The sequence below is a fragment of the Musa acuminata genome, chromosome BXJ1-5, assembly GCF_036884655.1.
Source record: "Musa acuminata AAA Group cultivar baxijiao chromosome BXJ1-5, Cavendish_Baxijiao_AAA, whole genome shotgun sequence".
Taxonomy (NCBI): Eukaryota; Viridiplantae; Streptophyta; class Magnoliopsida; order Zingiberales; family Musaceae; genus Musa; species Musa acuminata.
Window position 1 is genome coordinate 48,315,912 of NC_088331.1, and position 21,185 is coordinate 48,337,096.

At 40.1% G+C, this 21,185-nt stretch overlaps 1 protein-coding gene across 1 annotated transcript; it reads left to right on the forward strand.

The window, feature by feature from the left end:
- Nucleotides 1-6,716: 6,716 nt before the first annotated feature.
- Nucleotides 6,717-8,800, forward strand: LOC103986063 (transcription repressor OFP2-like). The gene has a single exon (XM_009403939.3). It carries the CDS (start codon nt 7,366-7,368, stop codon nt 8,545-8,547), a length of 1,182 nt encoding a protein of 393 aa, XP_009402214.2. The 5' UTR covers nt 6,717-7,365; the 3' UTR covers nt 8,548-8,800.
- Nucleotides 8,801-21,185: the final 12,385 nt, after the last annotated feature.

Below are 21,185 nucleotides of genomic sequence, written 5' to 3' on the forward strand. Positions count from 1 at the left end.
CGCTGGCCGAAGGCAAGAGCGAAGCTTCGCTTTTCTCAACGACGTTGGTCGTGGTTGCGATTACGACGGCTACGGCGGTAGAGAAGAAATCTACAGCAATGTTGCAGTGATGCTACTACAGCAAAGGAGGAAACTGCAACAGAAGAGGAAGCTATAGCAGAAGAGGAAGGAAAATAGCTACAACGAGGAAGAAAGGTGGGGCAGTGATGAGCAGCACTAGTGGATGAATTGGCAGCGAGAAGAGAGCTTGCTCTAGGCAAGCGGCTCTGATACCATGATAGAAATAATAGAAGATAAGAACAATAATTGAAGAAGCTTTATTGTAGAAATGAAATAGCTTTAGCTTGAATCTCTCCTATTTATTCAGATTAGGAGGAAGAATTTCCCTCAACAGAATAAACAGAATAGAGAGATTTCCTCGTATAATTGGGGAAATCTTATCCTCTATCAAGTTGGGGAAATCTTATCTTCTATCATGCCCCCGCAAGATGGTATCAGAGAGATTTTCCTCTGATACCAGAAAGATAATATCTCTCATTCTTCTATTATCTTCTTTATCAGAAGAAAAGCTTTATTGTAGAAATGAAATAACTTTAGCTTGAATCTCTCCTATTTATACAGATCCTCCATAAACAGAATAGAGAGATTTCCTCATATAATTGGGGAAATCTTATCCTCTATCAAGTTGGGGAAATCTTATCTTCTATCATGCCCCCGCAAGATGGTGCTCCTAAGAAGGATACCAATCTTGGATCGGTGCAAAGAATTGTTTAAAGCAAGAGGCTTCGTGAGTAGGGCAAGAGCAGATCGTTTTTGCTGTTGCGATTGTTGTTGCTGTGAGGGCACAGGCAGGAATGTGGCTACAACGACGTTGGTCGCTGGCCGAAGACAAGGGCGAAGCTTCGATTTTCTCAGCGACGTTGGTCGCTGGCCAAAAAGGCAAGAGCGAAGCTTCGCTTTTCTCAGCGACCAAAAAGGCAAGAGCGAAGCTACGCTTTTCTCAGCGACGTTGGTCGCTGGCCAAAAAGGCAAGAGCGAAGCTTCGCTTTTCTCACTGCTCTGATACCATGATAGAAATAATAGAAGATAGAAATAATAGAAGATAAGAACAAATATTGAATGAAGCTTTATTGAATAGTTGAAGATGCTTCAATACATTAACATGTTCTCTCTCCTATTTATACAAATAGTTGAATACATTAAATAGTCGAAGGATTTTCCTAACAGAATAGAGGATTTTCCTCATATAATTAGGAAAATCTTATCTTCTATCAGGATCGATCATCCGGAGAAAGACTGAAATAAATGTTCGTCGTCTTTAATTTCCTCCGTATAATTTTTCCGAGCGTGTCGACCTTCTTGGGTTTCCCTTTGGTGTCTTGTTCACGGATCTTCGCAGGTCTTGTTCCCTCCAAATTAACCTTCCTCCCCGTCGCCTGCATATAAACGGAGGAAGGAATGGAACTACTAAAGGAGAAAGCCCAGCAACCAAACGCAGTGTCGTCGTGTCTAATATATATATATCGAACTGCATTCGTCAGGCAAACGAAATTTCGTAATATGTTTGTCGGTCTACTCATTTATCATTAGCGGCAAACCAAACGTTGCCGATGATGGCGAGTTAATTTTGTAGTGACTCGAGTATTTTCACCTGGTGATACGGTAATCATGTCCTTCGTTCCTTAGAACAACAGCTAGCTATTGTTAGCTGATGTATGTCTGATGTACTATCGTGACTAGAAAGTTAATTCTTTATTCGATCGTAATAGTTGCTCCGAGTGCTTTTTTGCTAGATACGTTCGGAGTCTCGTGCTTGCGTACCCTTGCATCGTACTTAAGAAGAGATATGCTTATTTAATTATGTAAAATATATTATAAATAGTATTAGATTCTAATTATGATTATGGATCAATAAATGAAAAAAAAATAATTATGATACGATTCCTTCAGAGATTATTTTGATGAAAATGACTTTCTTAATTATTTATTATAGATCATCTGTTGTCGCTTATAAATAGATAAGATCTTTTAAATACTATATAAGATGAGATGATACATGACGTAACATCATTAAGAGATTACATATCTTTTTTTATCTCTCGTTTGCTTCTAATTCATCGCTCATAATGGTTATGTGAAAGATAATAAAAGAGGAGAAGACTAGTTTAGTTCTTGCAGTTTGACATCGTTGCAATTTTCGGATTGGACGACGGTGTGATTATAGATCATACAAAGGTTTTCGGAATAACTTTCATATCCAATTATTCGATTTTAATTTTTGGTATTAAATTTTTTTGTATAATAGCATAATTATATTTTTTTATCCTAGTAATTAGTATCATAATCATGTTTTGAAATAAATCGAATACCTCATATCATAAAAATATAAGCATAAAACCATGATTATGCTATTATTATAATGATACTATTATATAAAAAAATTTAATGTTAAAAAATAAAATAAAATAATGATTGATCAAATATATGATACATACCTTTCAATACTAATAAAAAAATCTTTATTTGATTTGTAGGTGCACCGTCATCATGTTCGAAAGCTAAAACGATGCTAATCTACAAGAAAGGCTAGACTCTTCTTCTCTCTTCACATCTTTCGTAGGACTACTATGAACAATGAATTAGGGACAAAAGGTATATGAGAGAAGATTTGTAATCTCTCAATGACTTCATATGACTAAGGGGAGACGAGGGAGGATCTATAATATCTCAATAACGTCACATCACATATCTATATTGAGTCCCTAGAATGTCTTATCTATTTATAAGCGAGAGCAGGGGGGTTTAAGAGAAATAATTAAAAGAGTCTCTCTTATCAAGGTTATCTTATAACGAATCAAATATAATTGGACTTCATTTCTATTGATCGATAATAATCTAATCAAATCTATAATTTATCTTATATAATTAGATAATGCTACATAATATAACATTCTCTCATTTTGTCCATTAATTAGTAAGATATTAAAAAAATAAAAATAAAAATAAATAAAAAAATTATTTAAGAATAAATTTACTTAATTGGATTATGAAAATTTGAAAAAGTATTTTACATGTGTGCATGAATTTTTTTTAAATAGACTAATAAATCTAATAATAATAATAATACTATATTAAGTTTGATTACCAATACGAGTCATAGTGATTGCATTTCATTAATGTCACACTTTTTTTATGTACCACTAGAAGAAAGTAAAAAATGTGAATAAGTATATGCATTATCATGTTAGTCCTTCTTGATACGATATTAGTCTTTCTTGATATTGTAAAAAATAACTCTTATAATTTATCTTGTCAAGATAATCTTATTATCACATTCAACCGTATATGCATAAATATGAATAAGAAAATAGAAGTAAATAACTTTAGTTACGTAAACAACAATGTCAATTATATATAGATATTAGAGTTATCCAAAAATAAAACACTAGAAGGCTAAACAAAATTAATAAGATATTTGAAAGGGATGAAATATTATATTCTTATAATCTTATACTCCACTGGACTTATCAACGAGTTAACATCGACGATGATAAAGACTCAAAGAAATCCTTATACTCCACTGGACTTATCAACGAGTTAGCAAGTGAGAAGTTTAAGATAATGAAAAGTATCGAGCGTGGATTCAGAAACAATGAAGGCGGAAATTAGAGCATCCCATCGTAGACTCGCCGTGGCGAGGGAATGATGTCGCCCTTTGGGTTCGTTAAGGACCCTAAAATCGAAATGGAAATCCACATTCGGCGACTTTGACTTGAGCTTAGTCACACAAACAAATGTTGGGGGCGGGGCGGGTCTGCTGTTGCCCTGCCCGTTTGCCCCACTAATTTGGGTGTTTTGAGATGAAATCGTGGATTCACTCTCCCACACCTCGCCGCCAAACCAAGGAACATCTCTTTCCCCTCGAATCCGTGTTCCACAAAGATACCGTGATTTTTCATTTTGTTAATTTGTTTTGCTTTCGCTTTGATCTCAAAATTATGTTTACCTTCTCTCTCTCCACGCTGTTGCTCCTCTCACAAAAAAGTAGTGATTTAGGGTGGGTTGATGACGCAGGTTTAAGTTCATGGTACTTTAAGGCTTCATGCATCGATCGAGTCGTTACGAGAAGAGCAGTTGCATTGAGCTAATCTTATCCTGGATAAAGAAAGAAGAAGGAGATGAATTTTCAGAAGCGTACCGCCCCTGTGTATGGATGGCCAACTGTTCGATTACAGTAGCCTGCACTGCAATCCTGAAAGCGGACAGCCTAACAACAACTATTCATTTCATTATGGTAAGTGAAAGAAGGTGTGCAGCACCACCGGGCGGGGCGGGGCGTGACCTCGGTTTTTAATGCTAACTAAACAAACGAATCCCTGCTTGGATTTTCTACTTATTAGCTGCGATCTGCATCGCAGGGTTTCGACATTGATTATTGTCGAAATAAGCAGAACCTGTTTGTTGGATCTTACACTATCTATCGTTAGACGGAAAGGTGTCCGAGCCTAATGATCAAGGAAAAGGAAGCATAAGACGCATTGGAGCGAAGAGCAGCCCAAACTCAGGGACAATACGGAGACAGCAAACAGATAAGACAACGATGGATCGAGAGAAAAAAACATCAAAGGTTCTGCCGGGTCCTCCTCCGAGAGAAAGGCTCGGCACGGCGATCAATGACAAGTCCTTTTCGGAAAGCCATTACAAAAATAAAAGCACCGCGACCATTTCAATGACAAGTGTTTTTTTTTTTTTTAGATACAAAATGCAAATAAATACATTGGGGTCGTCGGTATATCCTGTATTTTCATCTATCTATCTATATATGCATTATTACAAGGAAAACATACTTGATTATCGCATTGTGTGTATAATTATGTATATATAATTGTGACTCCGTCGGGGGTTGACGACAGATATAGCAAGTATATAACAAGCAGACGACGTTCTCCGGAGAAAAAGCAAAAAATCCTCGTCATTTGCCCAGTTTCTCTTGCTAAATAAAGAGAACCATTGGATCTGGTGCTCTGGTTAACGTGAGAGACCACTCGTTCGTTACGTGAGCCATGAGATTTATCTTCCGGTCCGGTTCTTCTCCACGCTGCTCTGGTGCTCTGCTCACCATCCAAAGCCTAGTCGCACATCATGAAATGATCGATGCTTTGATACCACCGAAATCGATCCCCTGCATCTTGCCCTACAAATTTTCAAGGGCCTCTACTTCCCAAATGTATACTTGTAATCTCACGCTAATGGCTGCATATGTGCCCGAGGAAAGGAATCAGACGAAGCACTTGGTATTTTTCTTTTAAGATCCATACGCTTATTTCACTGTAGATGGAGTGGTCTACGTTTGTGCCCGGACACGAGGCCCAACCTCGGAGGGAGAACCTGAAAGATATGCAATCTCCGTCTTTGGCTAGGGTCGGTAATGCATCTAAATTTACGTCCGACGGTAAGCATCTCGTCTCGGGTAGCATCTAAATTGACTGCATAGCTGCATGACACCATGATGCTAAACGGTGAATACACGGAGGTGGTGCCTAAAATTTAGGTGTAATAGCAAATCAGAAACAGTTGGCTGACAAGAAATCAGAGCTTCCCTAAATAGTTGCACAGTCCAAAGACAAAGACGGGCAGAGAGCTATACATGTAACAACAATACGTGAGAGGCGATGCAGATCAGAGTCAGCTTTGCGTGCGGATGGAGGCCCACAAGTGGGTGGCTTCTCAGCGTTACGATTGCTTTTTCCGAGGTAGAGGAAGGAGGGAGGAGGCTGCGACTTGCTACGTAGCTTCCCACGTTATGGACAGCCATCGGGGCGTTCCTATATATAGTATTCCCCCCCTCCTCATATGTACAATTCATTTTATGACTAGGTTTTAGTTGGGGGGGGTTGGATTTGGGGCCGAGGAGAGCATCAAGTCGACTTACCATCGAGATGGGTCAGGAAACAGGCCCATCCACTTTTATGTATGTACACACACACACACACATCAGAAGTCGCACGGAAATGATGCGACATTAATTGTATTGCAGCCGACAACCAAATCGTAAATCACATGCCATCGGTACGTACGTCATCGGGAGGTATAAAAAAGGGATCGAGTTTCGGGTTTCTTCACAACATGATTTCGGCGGGATCCATTATAAGATTGCTCGATTGCCTCGTTCATTAATCCGTGGTGGTTTCTTCTTCAGCTTTTGATGTCAGTCAGATCTTTGGTCATTCTATCATCTTAATGGTGATCCAAAAAAAAAAAGAAAAAAGAAAGAAATCTTTTCCTTTCTTTCTTTCAGTCTTCTTCTTCCTTATCAGACCACCATTATCAAAAATGGCAACGCTCGGTGTTCTTTCTCCTTTTTACGATCGAGCCGATCGGACAGGCTCAGCCAGATATTTAGGGTTTCAAATGTCGTTGACGAGTACGTTTTTAGTAGCACTGGGAAATCGGGGGGAGGAAGGGGGATGGATGGATAGATAACCCATCCGCGGTTGGTCGACCAACATTACATGAATCTACTGTACCCTCCGACAAGCCGTGAAAAGGAACAATATTTGATGTATGATCCCCGAGTCCTCCGTGTACTGCCTGCACAAACAACAAACCAGCAGCGATGCTTCTTCATCATGATCACACACACCCACATATTTAGTTGAATCTTCTCCGTCTCATCCGCCAAATACATTGCGATACCGAAACCAAACCATCTCATGGCATGGCTTCCTCGTTTTCTTCTTTTTTTCTTTTTTCTTTTCTCTCTTTACTACGTAGACCCCTCCCAGAGCTACTACTACCCTTAAATCTCCTTCCCTCCCCGCACCTATTTATCTTCCACCTCCTCCTTCCCCTGCCCTCCTCCTCCTCTCCCATGTCGAGAACCATTTCGCACCACATGCGCGCGCGCGCGCACGCACACCGAGGATAACCAGTTTGGCTTTCCTTTCCCTCTTCTTGTATGCCCCTCTACGGTGGCGTTGTCAAGCTCGGCTTTTGCTTGGTCGGCGTAGCCACTCTTGAGGGCACAGGGTCGGAATGTTCTTTTTGAGATGTCTTACCACTAGATCGGCAGCTTCTTGTGCCCATGTCTAAGTCGGTGATCTGCTCTGACAAGGAAAAGTTGGTAAGTGTTTTTTTCTATATTACCACGGAATCGGAAGGCTCTTGGCTCTTTTTCTCCTTTGTGGTGGGTTCAGAATGAGATAAAGCAGGGAAAAAGCACACAGTTTCCTTGGTATTTCTGATCATTTAGTGTTCTTGTGAGTCTAGCATGCTTCCTTCTCCCTGCCCTTTCCTGTGAGTCTAGGCCACTTCCATTTACAAGTTGCTGCTCTTCTTTTTCTTCGTGAACTCGGTTTCCGAGTGATGGGGAACTATAGATTTAGGTTCTCTGACATGATGCCCAGTGCTTGGTTTTACAAGCTCAAAGACATGAGTCACAGAGGAAACAAGAACCACGGCGCGCCACACTTCACGGGGAGTGGCTTAGGCGTGTCCTCAAAAACAGCTGCAGCCGCTACATCAAAGCCATTCCCACCTGCAGAGACCGATCTCCTTCCCAACAGAGCCTCTTGTTACTATCCCAACAGAACGGAAGCAGAGAGGTTTTCCTTCTCTCCGACCCACTCCAAGGCCGTGGACACCCATTTCCCCGTGGAAGCTCCGAGGCTTTCCAAGAAGAAAGGCAGGAAGAAGCCGCTCAGATCTCCCACCAAACCTAAGTTGGTCGCCTCCTCTGTCTCTGCTGGTTGTACCTGTAGATCTTGGAATACGGAATCCATCCCCGAGTTCCCCTCGGCAGCGTCGCTAGAGACTCCGCCTTATCCGCTCGACTACTACGTTGACGTCAAGGATCTTGAATTCCAAAAGATCAATTACTCCGGCGACGACGGATTCGAGGACAACAATAACTTGGCCTCGTGGCAACACTCTGGTAGCTGCAGATTCAGATCCTCTGCCACGGACATCATCATCGATACGGACACCAACAACTCCATTACTGGAAAGCTGGAGCTGGTCGACGAATTCGACTCGGTCTCAGAGCTCAAACTCCGTCCGATCATCACAAAGCCCCGGATGAAAGAACCCGAAGCAGCGAAATCCGAGGAGAACGACGTGGATGACAAGGTGGGGATCGGTCACAACGTCAGTCTCGGAAAGGCGCAGAACAAGGTTCCAGTCAAGAAGTCCTCTCCTGGGCTTCATCGACTTCGAATGAGAGCCAACTCTCCACGGCTGGCGAGCAAGAAAGTTCAGGCCCACCGCAGCAGGAGGTGCACCGTGTCGACGACGACATCGGCGACGGCAACGAAGCAGAGGATGGGCTTATCGGAGAGCTTTGCGGTGGTGAAGTCGTCGTCGGACCCGCAGAGGGACTTCAGGGACTCCATGCTGGAGATGATCGTGGAAAACAATATCCGGGCATCGAAAGACTTGGAGGAGCTGCTTGCTTGTTACCTGTCGCTCAACTCCGACGAGTATCACGACGTCATCGTGAAGGCGTTCCAGCAAATATGGTTTGATCTATGTCGAAGTATTAAACTGTAGAATCTTAGGGGGATATGGTTTTTTATAATGTTGGTGTCATAGAATGGCTTCTTCGAGTCTAATTCGGTAGAGAGCAGAGCAGAGCAAATCAAGTAAAAAGCACTTGCTCGGTGGTTGAATTCTCTGACAGAACCAAGTAAGTCAGTTTTTGTTTTGTTTTGTTTTGTTTTGGGGTTGTGAACACCCTAACCCTAGATAAGCATTTACTGTAACATGTCTCTCTCATCATTTAGCGCCAGCCAATCATGTTGTATGTACCGGCGTTCAACAAGGAATGAAGAAAGAAAGAAAGAAAGAAAGAAAGAAAGAAAGAAACGAGTGAGTGTGTGTGTGTGTGTCACAGCAGCAAGGTTTCGGCCAAGATCCTTAATCTTTGGGAGCAGAAAGTTACTTTAAATGAAAAAAAAAAAAAGAGGACATGTGTAATGACATGATACGCCATGACCTGCTCCTTGACTCATCTCGATGTGGAACCACATATATGGGGAGGAGAGGGTTCCAACCAAGTTAACAGCATTAACTTGCGCATTAAAGCAGTTCCAATAAAAAGATCATTCCGATGGGGCTGCAGCCACTTGTATGGAATGGTCCCATGACAAAGATATCAGAATTTGCTGTCTTCTCATCTCAAATGCAGCACGGAAGGCATTTGCAAACGGCACAAGGAAAGCTCAAAGTGAATAGACGTCCTCTTGTCTCACCTATCCAAGGACACCAAATGAAACAAATCTTCCACCTTTCCTCACTGTTTCTTCGTATACATCTCTCACATTACTCCATGGGATCCCAAGGGCAACATTCAACGTCCCTCGTGCAAGATACAGAGACAGAGAGAGAGAGAGAGAGGAAGAGCTGACAGATTCTGGCATAAACCAACTGAATCAACCGAGGGGACTGTACGCTGTAATTCTACATGTTATAGTCATAAATGCAGCATCACCGTAGCTGTTACTTTCGCAGTCAAAGTCACTGTTTTACCCGCATCGCTCTCTCTCTCTCTCTCCCCTTCTCCGGAATGACTAGGCAACAGATGTACAAGCCTCGCTGAATTGGGGTCAGTAAACGATGCAAGAAAAAGTAGAAGACAGTCTTTAGAACTTTCAAAAATCTGAACTTCCAGAACCATGCAAACAGGAACACGGCCGAGTAAATTTGACCGGACAAGGTTCAGCTCTAGCAAATTAATGGAAGCTTTGAGATCTGCTCGATATCTTATCTACTGTGAAGAGGATTGTTATATATATATATATATATATATATATATATATATATATATATATATATATGCTTTGGGCCCTTGTTTGGTCACCTGCAGTCCATTGGATAAATTAATCAGGTATAGCTTCTGAGACATCCCATCATAATCATAAGATAGGATTCTCTTTTATAAGAGCGAGGATATTTGAAATACGAAACCTAGAAAATTTAAGGATTTGACATATCACATCAGAAACACGGACTCCGAAAAAAAAAAAACAAAAACAAAAACAAAAAGTGCTTTTCTCAAGACAAGTGAAAACTCGTCCGGGCAATTCCGAGCAACCCATCTTTCGCAATGCCAGTTTCCGTGTGCATCAAAGAATTTCCAACATAATCGCAGCACGCAGTTATTGTTATTATCATAACCAGTTTCTTTTTAACCTCGTCTTGTGGGAATCATCAAGTCATTGTTATTATTATGTTGTTTCGCACGTTCTAAATGTTCTTTGGTCCCCGGTTGTACGTATAGTACTCCATCGCGGTCACCAAGGTTCCCGGGAAATATGTGGGAAAGTGGTCGGCAACTAGCTTGTTACGTGGTGCGTTGCATCTCTCTGCCTGCCTTTCTTTTCTTCCATGCACCTTGCTCGCTCGCACATCTTGGCTGACTCGCTTCTTCTCTACCTGGGTGTTCTCCCCAGTCGTATCCCATTCACGATTCTTGCTCGGTTCTCGACGACAATGCTCGTGTCTCTGGTTGACTTCTTGCCAATACTACTTCACTGAAATTTGACCAAGAGTCAATGGAAGATAAGTACATAGAGCAGGAAAAATTGTCTATTGATGGGAGATCAACCCACTTCCTTTTCTTTTCTACTAAATGAATGAAAATGGAGAAAACATTTTGACTTAATCCCTAAACAATGGTGCAAAGACACAACAAAAACGAACGAGCGGAACTTTCAAGTGTTGACGACGTGAGACGAATAGCCAGCGGTCGTTGGTTGATTTGGCGGTCGTGAAAATAGACATACCGCTGATACGGTAGGGAACAAGTAATTCGGTCCTCTTTTCTTTTTTTCAGTTAAAATATATACTTTCCAATCGAAAAATATTACTTTTTGTATCCGACTGGAATGGAACAAAGTGATCGAACAAGAGATGTTGGTTCTACGGGGATAAAAATGCCAATCTTGAACATGATCCAAAAATCAACATATATTTTGTTTCGTCGTCGTCGGCTCCCAAATTTCCCGACTTTCATCCCTAGGTTTTAATACAAAACTGATGTAGCTATCAATGAGCGTTGACTTGCGGAGTAATCATAAATCCGGTAAGTAAGAAAAGCATTTTCGACTTATCCGTAAAACTTGATAGAGATGTGATGGAGAATTTAGACAAATGGTTGACAAAAATGAAAATGAAAATGAAAATGAAAATTTACAAGAAGCGTGCCACGAAATTGAATAAAAGCCTTGCAAATATTTGTACTCATGGAAGTAGATTCAATATTATATTTGCAACGATCACAGGATGGTCCGAATCCTTTTTCCCTTCGTCAGCTGTCGGTAACACCGACTCGAAAACTGTGGCAGACTCATTACGCCAACATTGTGGTTGTCCATCAATGTTTGGCCAGCTAGATCGCAGCGTGCATGCAGATCCTGGTGTCCCCATCTACTCCCAAACTTTGGCCGCTGCGACTTTTCCTTCCTTTTTCCTGCGACACTGCATGAATGCGCCCATGGCAGTCACGTAAACACGAATTGATGCACAACCCCGAAATGGGCATGCATGCGATGGACCCACCCAATTGCCAAATCTCATCAAACGTCACTCACCTCCGTGTCCGGCCACCTGCTGCCTGTACCCGTCCCGGTTGATGAACCCCACACGCGCGCAGAGAGAGAGAGAGAGAGAGAGAGAGAGAGAGAGAGAGAGAGAGAGAGCGAGCGAGCGAGCCCACCTACGACGCAGTGTACGCAAGGGGAGGAAGGTCGGCAGGCACCGGCGGTGAGTCGCGCCACCTCCCCCACTCATGAGTACTCTTCGTTCCCCTAAACTAATGATGCTAGTTCATGAGATCTAGAATCTATTGTCTTCTCAAATTAACTGGGGAAGTCAAATTAGTTGGCAAGGAAGTGTTGACCTTTACAAAACAATTTGTCTTTTCACCCCCTTGCAGCTAAAAGTTTGGGAGTAAGCAATCATGAATCGAGAACCGAAAGGAGGGAGGCGAAGAATGGATGGACAACCAATCGACTTGTCCTTCCTTTGCCCGACAAGAGAAGATTGCAAATATCATGTTGTGTACGTCATGAGAAAGGACGAACACCAAGGAAAATTAACTAAGAATAAAAAGAAGAAGAACCCCTTACGTGGTTGGTGGATAGGTGGGTCGATAGATTCCTTTTGTTCCGTAGGTGTTTCTCTCTTTGCCTAGTCCTCAGGGTCGTCACCGTCGTTGGTTTGCTGCCGCGAAGAGCTAAAGGAGTTTGCTAAATCGGTCACGATGGAAGAATGCGGCTTTGAGTGTGGTCGACGTGATCAGACTTGTTAAGTTTCGTTAATATGAATTCTATTCATCCAGTTAGAGGGAAAGATTTTCTATATCAAGATGAATTAGATAGGAGAGATTTTCTCTGACAATTGTGAAAATATTATCTTCTATTATGCTCCCGTAAAATTGAGCTCATACGAAGGATGTCAATTTTGAACCAATGCAATTAATATATTTTATGGGCGAGGATTTTGTGAGAGAGTCTACTAGTTGATCAGCTATATATACGTGAGAAATACATAATTTATGTTTGACAACTTGATCTCGGACAAAATAGAATTTGATAGTAATATGTTTCATGTATGAGTGGAATACTAGATTGACACATAAGTAGTTGGCTTTGACATTATCACAATATATTGTAGGAGTGCGAATAGAGTTGATATCAAGTTCCTTTAGCAGATTCGTAACTCAATTGAGTTCTGCAACAGCGGTGGCGATGTCTCGGTATTCGACTTCAATTATAAACTTTGCGACAGTCTTTTATTTCTTTAAACTCCAACTGATTGGATTTGCTCCAAGGAAGATAATATACCTTGACGTAGATATTCTATCAATGATGTTTACTGCCTAATCAGCATCGACAAAGGTATGGAGATGAAGTGATGAGTATTCATGAAGAAAGAGTTCATGATTGAAGGTCCCTTTAATATATCACATGACTAGTTTTACTACAGACCAATGTATAGTGGATAGTCAATACATGAATTATGATAATTTGTTGACCACAAATGAGATGTCTAGATGCGATGTGATTGTTAGGTTGTATAATAGGTATAGGTATTGGTGGAGAGTCACTGATACGTACCTGGTCAGACTGAGGCACTTTTGTATCAATAGGTTCAAGAAAAGGCAAAGACATTGATTGTGTTTCTAAGGGTATTGCTTCATGAATAATGTGAACTTGTGAAGAAGTAAGTGAAGAAGTAGTGGACAGAGTGACGAGTTGCTGAATTGAAGTTATAATGGAGTGTATATCCTGATGGGAAAGAATGGATGGTATGGTGAGAGGCTTGTTTGATGGGGTCTAAGGTGTACTCAAGTGATGTATAGTTATTGGAGTGGTTTGCATGGCAGGAGACCCATGGTTTTGGAAGAGAAAGGTAAACTCCACAAAAAATGACATAGCGTGATTTAAAGACTTTTTGAGTTTGGGGATCATAGCATAAAAAAGTATTATGTTCAAGAGAGTACCTTATGAAGATGCATGACTTAGATCTTAATGTTATCTTATATGAAGCATATGGGCGTAGCCATGGATAACATAAGTAGTTAAATACTTTAAGTTTTTGAATGTTTAGGATTTTATGAAATAGTTTTTCAAATGATGACTTATACTATAGAACTAGAGTTAACATGCGGTTAATGAGGTAGACTATAGTTTGAAAGGCTGCTAACAAAAAAGTTGGTGGCATTATAGCTTAATGTAGAAGGGTAAGACCGGTTTCAACTATATGCCAATGTTTGTGTTCGGTAGAGCCAACTAGTTGAGGAGAGTGTAGAGGTGACTTGATGTGTTGTATACCACAAGATGAGAGACAAGATGTTAAGGAGACAGGATGTTAAGGCTTGATATTCACCTCTGCCATGAGAGTAAACTATTTTAATTATAGATTGGAAGAAATTTTTGACCAACTTTCTAAAGTTGGTAAAGACCATGAAAACTTCATATTTACGTTTGAGAGGATGTAACCATTTGTGCATAGTAAAATAATCTACGAAGATGACATAAAATTTGAAATTATCAAAAGAAGTGGTTGGAGTAGGACCCCAAATATCTGTGTAAATAATTTCAAATAGTTTAGAGCATAATATGATAGATGTTATAAAAGATAGTTTATGACTTTTATTGCGAAGACAAGTATCATAATGAGTTATAATACTACTTGTTTTGAAAGTTGAAAGAAAATAATGAGAAAATAGTTTTTGTTAAATAGAGGACGATGGATGATCAAGACGATGATACCACACATCAATTGAAACTACAACTAAAGAGTAAACTAGGGCTAGGTGATTTATGAAGTTAAAAATTACTTCTAAATGTTATTTTTATTCTAGCTTTAGACTAAGGTTGCTCTCGTGCTCAAATCCTTTACAAAAAAATAGTCAAAAAAGAATTCAATACAGGTGTTATTTTATTTACAGAATTAAAAAATAAAAATGAGGTTCCTTTTAATATGAGGTGCATATAGAACATTATCAAGTGTAAAAGTGGTGGTGTGTGAGTTATGCTAGTCATAGGTGCCTAACAAGCCAATCATGTGAGTGATGACACGAGTGACTTGACACGAAAATTTTTTTGCTTATTATATTTTAGTATTTATCACTTTATATTAACTTATCCTTGGATCCGTGCAATGGGAATCGGATTGAGAGAGAGAGAGTTCTCTGGGCTTGAGAGAGAAAGAGTTATCTGGGAAAATCCGATTAGAGCGAGACTTGTGCCACTCAAACTTAGATTTTCATTAACTACAATCCGATTAGAGCGAGACTTGTGCCACTCAAACTTAGATTTTCATTAACTACAAGAATAAAAGTTTTTGATTTGATATACAGTCTCTGGGATATTAGATGGATGAGGGACTATAGGTATATGGTAACTGAGGACAGACAAGTCCAATTAATTGGATTCCCCTGTATCGTATAGGGACTACGGCGTAGTGGCATAGTACATCCGTTGTCGATAAGTCGAGTGAATTATTATAGAGATAATAATTCACTAAGTTAGAAGGAGTTCTGACAGGTATGACTCACAACCAGCTTGATATTGGGCCTAGAGGGTCACACACATATGATATGCATTGCGGTGAGTAGAGGTTCAGATATGGGATATCCGCCGGAGCCCATATCTTATTGGATATCCAATAAGCATCTGAATTATTGGATCCTATGGACAAGATCCAATAAGAGCCCATGAGAGATTATTGGATAGAGATCCACTAATCTAAAAGGCTTGGGTAATTTGATGCAGATCCAATACCCACTAGGGGAGGGTCCATTAGGGTTTGATAGGGGACTTCTATAAATAGGAGGGATTCAGTGGTTCATATGCTAGAGCCTTTACTTGCCTCTCCAATTCTCCTCCCCCTCTCCACCTCAGAGCAGGCTTGGAGTTTTGAGGAGCATCGTCGCAGCCCTGTTGAGTGGATCATCGCTAGAGAGGAGGACGCTTAACCTCGTTCACCCTCCCCTAGAGATCTGTAAGGAAACAGGGATATACGATCTCCCTAGGTAACACAATATATTATATATGTAGTTTGTTTTACAGATTTTTGCACACCAATCTTCGCACTACGACGAACATCTTTTTGAGAAATTGAAGATTTTATTTTCTTATTCTTCCACTACGCATGTGATGTCGCCCCCAAGATTTTCCAACAAGTTAAACATTATGGAACTAGTATGAGTAATGGGGATTCTGTTACCATCACTAATGATGATGTCTTCATTGCCTTTATAGTCGTTATCGATAAGTTCTGTAGATTAGAGGTGATATGATAAGGAGCATCGGAGTTCACAATATAATTATTGGATGAGCAATCGGAGTAGTCATGATATTTGTCTGAGGTCAATTAGATGTAGCAGTTATTATGATACCTTGTAGTGTATCACATGTGTAGTTAAAAAATAAAAACAGAAATTGGTTTCCCAGAAATAAAATTATATCAAATCGCGCACAAGATCGGGAGTGAAAAACTTATCAAATCTGAAAACTATGTAAAATGTGAAATGATTTCACTTAAGAGATCTCATATATCCCTAAACTACACTAGTCTATGGATGAAGGATATCTTACGTTCTCCGTTCTCCTCTCTAGCTATGATCTAAATGGTGGATAAAGCGATGACACACCTTCTCCCTCGACGCATTCTTTTCTTGCTTTCGCACACCACCACCAACATAGTAGGTAGCAGTCATCTTGCTGCCCTCTTACACTAAGGGGAGAGTCGATTGAGGAAGAAGTAGGGGAGAAGTTAGGAAGTGGCGGCTAAGATTTTAGCTTTATAACACTTCTGGTCCCACATCCCTTTTTATATAGAGCTCCTACTACTAACTTTAATGGATTTGCCCTATTAAGTATTAGATCTATATTCAATTTTCCTAGCATATTAGATATTAGATCTCCATCTAATTATCCTTAGTATAATGAAAATTGAATCTCTATCCAATTATCCTTCTAATACAGTGAATTATCATCTCATGATATTATACCTATCTGAACTAATTTTAATTCAATTAATTATTATCCCATGAAAATTTACTCAACTCATTAATTATGGATGTTCTAGACCATTATGTCATAATCCCCAAACAAGAGGATCTAATCCACTAGATCTACCTGCCCTCAGTTGTCATGTATCTATAGTCTCTCATCCATCTAATATTGTAAAGATCATATACCAATCATGGTGCTATCAGACCCATATGAAATCTATTCATTCTCGCTTTAATCAGATTCTCTTAGAGAACTTCTTTTAGACTAGGGATTTGTTTGAGCGAGAATACATGAGACATTCCTCTCATGATACCGAGAGTGGATAATCCTTTATTAATACGTAATTGCCCTTGTAAGGTTAGTTACCACTCTCGATAACCGGTTGTATTAGATCTGGAATCTCCAAACCTATAAGTATAGTATCAAAGAGTATTGAACTCATATAGGGTAGTATCTCAAGTCAGAGGACCAAACACACAACTAGGACCATAAAATCGCTGTCTGACAATGAGGTATCTTTAACCATCTAACATTCCATCAGCAGATCATTCAATGAACTCATTCTCTATTCAACACCTGCTTTGCATCCCTAATGTCCTCACATGAGTAGTTGTGAGGCTAACCGTCTCTATCATATCGATGGGTATGCAGCATACCGGTCTTTCTAGCTATCTCGATAACCTTCTTGAGTAACTTATAACTGAGAATATTTAGCGTCTATGTTTATATGTGAATTGGTCTCATTATCATGATTTCATCATAATCTAATTCTCATTGCACATATCCAAGGACATTAAAATATATGCAATACACAATCATAAAGTGAGAAAATATCAAATAAGAATAATAAGTAAAAAGACTATGCAATATGTTACACGTGTCATTACTCATATGATTGGCTTGCAAGGCACTTGTGACTAGTAACATTAAGTCAGGGTCAAGATCGACAGACTTTTACAAAGTGTTTGACTTTATCATAATTAAAAGATGACTTTATGTTGGTTTGTATGATCAGAATGCGAGAGTTACTGATGGGTATCAAAGTTGCCACCTTGATAGTTATTGAAGTTGTGATTGAAATGCTATTTGTGTAGTTGATAAGTATATATTTGTGTGTTACCCATATGTCCAGGAGGCATCATGGTCAATCATTTGTTGATGTTCTTATTGCTTTGGTTGCTCTTTCTGTTGGATTTTTGACTGACTTGCGCTGTGATAATTAGTCATGCCATCTATTCACCGCATTTCAAATTTGTCTCATAGTTTGTAGAGTTCATTAATACCGTCAATTCTTTGTATTTGTCTCGTAGGTCATTGAGAGTATAGACTATGACTTCTTCATTTCTGAGGGAATGACTTACTAAAGTCAAGTCATCGATGATAACCTTTATGTTATGCATATAATGAGCCATAGTATTATAGTTTCGACCTCTCGTCTCGTCTTGTCTCATCTCGTTCGTTCGCTAAGTGATTTGTGCGGAGTATTTTCTTATAGCCTTTTATGTATTTACGGACTTCGATTGGTTCGATTTAGTGTTCCATTTTTGCAGGATTTGCAATCATGCCCGTCTTCAAAAGAAAAAGATTCAGAAGAAGATGATTTCTTTTCTCTTTTGTACTTGACGACAATGAGAGTTGTCGTCGGTAAGACCCACAACAACATACAGCCACTACAAATGCGGGTGAGACGGAGGCGTCGACAGTGACCATACACCCACTCATTCGAGGATGAGATAAAGACAGGCCGCACTCATTCATAGACGTAGGTGGACGAGATCGCAGACGCCCGCGCGTAAGGATTTGTATATGTTGCATTTGGATCACCACCCCCGCCGCATATATCGACCGCGCCATCCCGCTTCGTCGTCTTGCACCGGCGTCAAAGCGCAGTGTCTCTGCTGCATTTGCTTTTGCTTCTGCTTCGCTCTCTCCCTCCTCCAACACTAATTGCATTCCCTGTAATGTAATAGTAGTAGGGGATACGGGAGACGTAAGGTAGCTGGGTGGGTGTAAAAGAGAAATCAACCTTTCCTCACCCACCAAATGTTCGCCTATTGGACCTACTGTCCCTCTTGACAAGCATGCAAGCCTCCTGGATTTCAATATTTGGCATAGTCTTGATAGAATATGATGAATACCACATAGTCTCTCTTAGTTACCGCCTCTTCTTCACTAATTCTCTTCGGAATTAGACGCCGACGCCGACACCGCAGATGAGGGAGAATGCTTCTTGAACAGCCCCGCGAAGTACGCTGGCTTCAATAGACCACATTTGGCTATTCTTGTCCACAACAGCAACCAAATACTTGGGTCATAAGTAATATCCACGCACGCATTCATTAATTATCACAATAGAAATTAGCTCTCTATGGTTTTGCATCTATCATAATAGAAATTATCATTTTTCTCCCATTCTCCGTGTGTAATCAATTATTCCTCTCTTTTCGTTTTCCATAGCCCTTTGTTCACGCACGCACTCACTATTAACGTAATTTTATAGGACCCCGATCAGTCCAGTGGATTTGGTGTTCTACCCAATACCGCCAACAATATTCTTGGGATAAAACATCTGAGTCATCTTTCAAGTTGAACAATAGATTTGCTTTTTTAACACCTGCTTATCGAATTGGTGTCTAATTTAATATATATTAATTCTGATAAGATTGACTCGGATTAATCATCTTAGATTTTATCAAAGTTAAACTACAAGTTTGACTAAATCAATATTAGTTGCACTATAATGAAATAGTCTGACATTATCGAGGATCAAAGGAGATGAGATACCTATATTAGATTTGACCCACAATCTAAAATTTAACTTGGGGGTTAAATTGATATCAAATCTGATGTATATGCTTTCAGATCACTCAAACTAATAATCTAATCTTTTCAATATTAGCTGCAAGAAATATAACTTATATCTCACACATGAATTTCCAACATCTCTCACCTCGTTTCTCTCATTTCAATCTTCTTAACTATGATCTTTACATATTCTTAGCTTGATTCAAAACTTGAGTTCAATTTGGAATTGAATTTGTGAATTTTAACAAAGTCTAAATCAATATTTTGAAGTTTATTAATGTATGAGCTAATTACATTATGTAGTAGGTGTGACTTGTTAAAAAGTTGAACATGTAATAAAGAATATTTAATTTTCTTCAACTCATGTCTCATACAAAAAACTCCAAATATACGTATTATATGGTCTAAAATTGATGATTGTATTAAATAAAGAATATTTAAACTTCTAATATACGTATTATATGTCTAAAATTGGTTCCCATATTTGGTCCTCTGTCCCTCGATATATTGCCTTGTCAACCACGGCAAATCCTGTGGTTGCCATTTTATATGGTACTAGTGAAATCAGTGTTGAGCGTGACAAAGATGTGAAGACGAACAGATAGGCTCAGGATTGATTTGATGGGCAATAATTGTTGAGGATAGGAGCTAGCTTAGCCTACCTCTGAACAGAGACTCTAGGCAGTGGAGATCCCCCGGTGCACGATAATTGAATCCCAAAAGTCACCATACGAAACACTCACCAACCTTTATGTGATCAGAAATGGTACCCAAGTATGCTGGGATGGACTCAGCTGAACCAGAATAATTCATAGAGATATATATATATATATATAGCGGCACACAGGGAGAACGCGGTGGTATGGTAGGCGACATGCTCTTTGGATGGATGATAATAGTAGCACACAAGAAGCATCCACGGGTTTTGCTGGGGGTTAATATTCCAATCGCCATTATGTGGATGGTGATGGCTTTTTGTGCATGGTTTCGTATTAGCAGAGGCAATTGTCTCCCCATTATGTGGACGGGGATGACCTTTGTGCATGGTTTCGTATTAGCAGAAGCTGGATCTCGGCAATTGTCTTGCGAATTAAAATTCCACTGACGCTCTTCTTTTTCTGCAAATAATAGGAGGAGAGCACGCATGAGTTTAATGGGGGTGAGTGGAAACAGCTCATGTACTTCCCTCGAACACAGAAAACAAATTTCCCAACTCCATATGAATAAATCGATACGGCGAGAATAGCTCGCTTACACTTCGTTGTCTTATATTCAGAGACGACAGATTCGACTTTCAATGATTGAGGCTGGCATGAAGATCCTTGTGAGCCCTACCACCTCCCTATCGGCATGCATGGGAGCCACTATTCATCACGTATTGCTGATGATGATTCTCTCTCTCCTCTTTGTTTCAAATGAAAAATGAGACGACTGTGTCGATGATGATGATGATGATGGTGATGGCACGCCACAGCAAGACGTAGATAAAAAGGTCCGGCGGGCCTCCTGCTTCCAAGGTCATGTTGCTTTAGCAACAGGAAACCAGCTGTTGTTGAGGTCGGGAAGCCATCCCTTCGATTTGTTTACTCGTCCCGTGAAATTTGCAGGTCATAGTTTTGAGTTATTCGTTGGGCGCTGTAGCCATGCCCAGTCACTGCTGAGTTAGATGGACATAATATGGATGTGGGTGGGAGCCAGGAGAGCTACGAATCCATGGAGGCCGATCGATCCAGTAATGCACAGTGCTGCTGCTCTCTCGTCTCTGTCATCCAAAAGCTACTGCTACTGCAACTGCCGTGGGAAGGTTCTGTCACACTGTTTGGTCCCTCCCCCTGATCTCACAATGACTATTAAAAC

Coding starts and splice junctions, on each gene's coding strand:
- LOC103986063 (XM_009403939.3), top strand. CDS start 7,366: ATGGGGAACTATAGATTTAGGTTCTCTGACATGATGCCCAGTGCTTGG.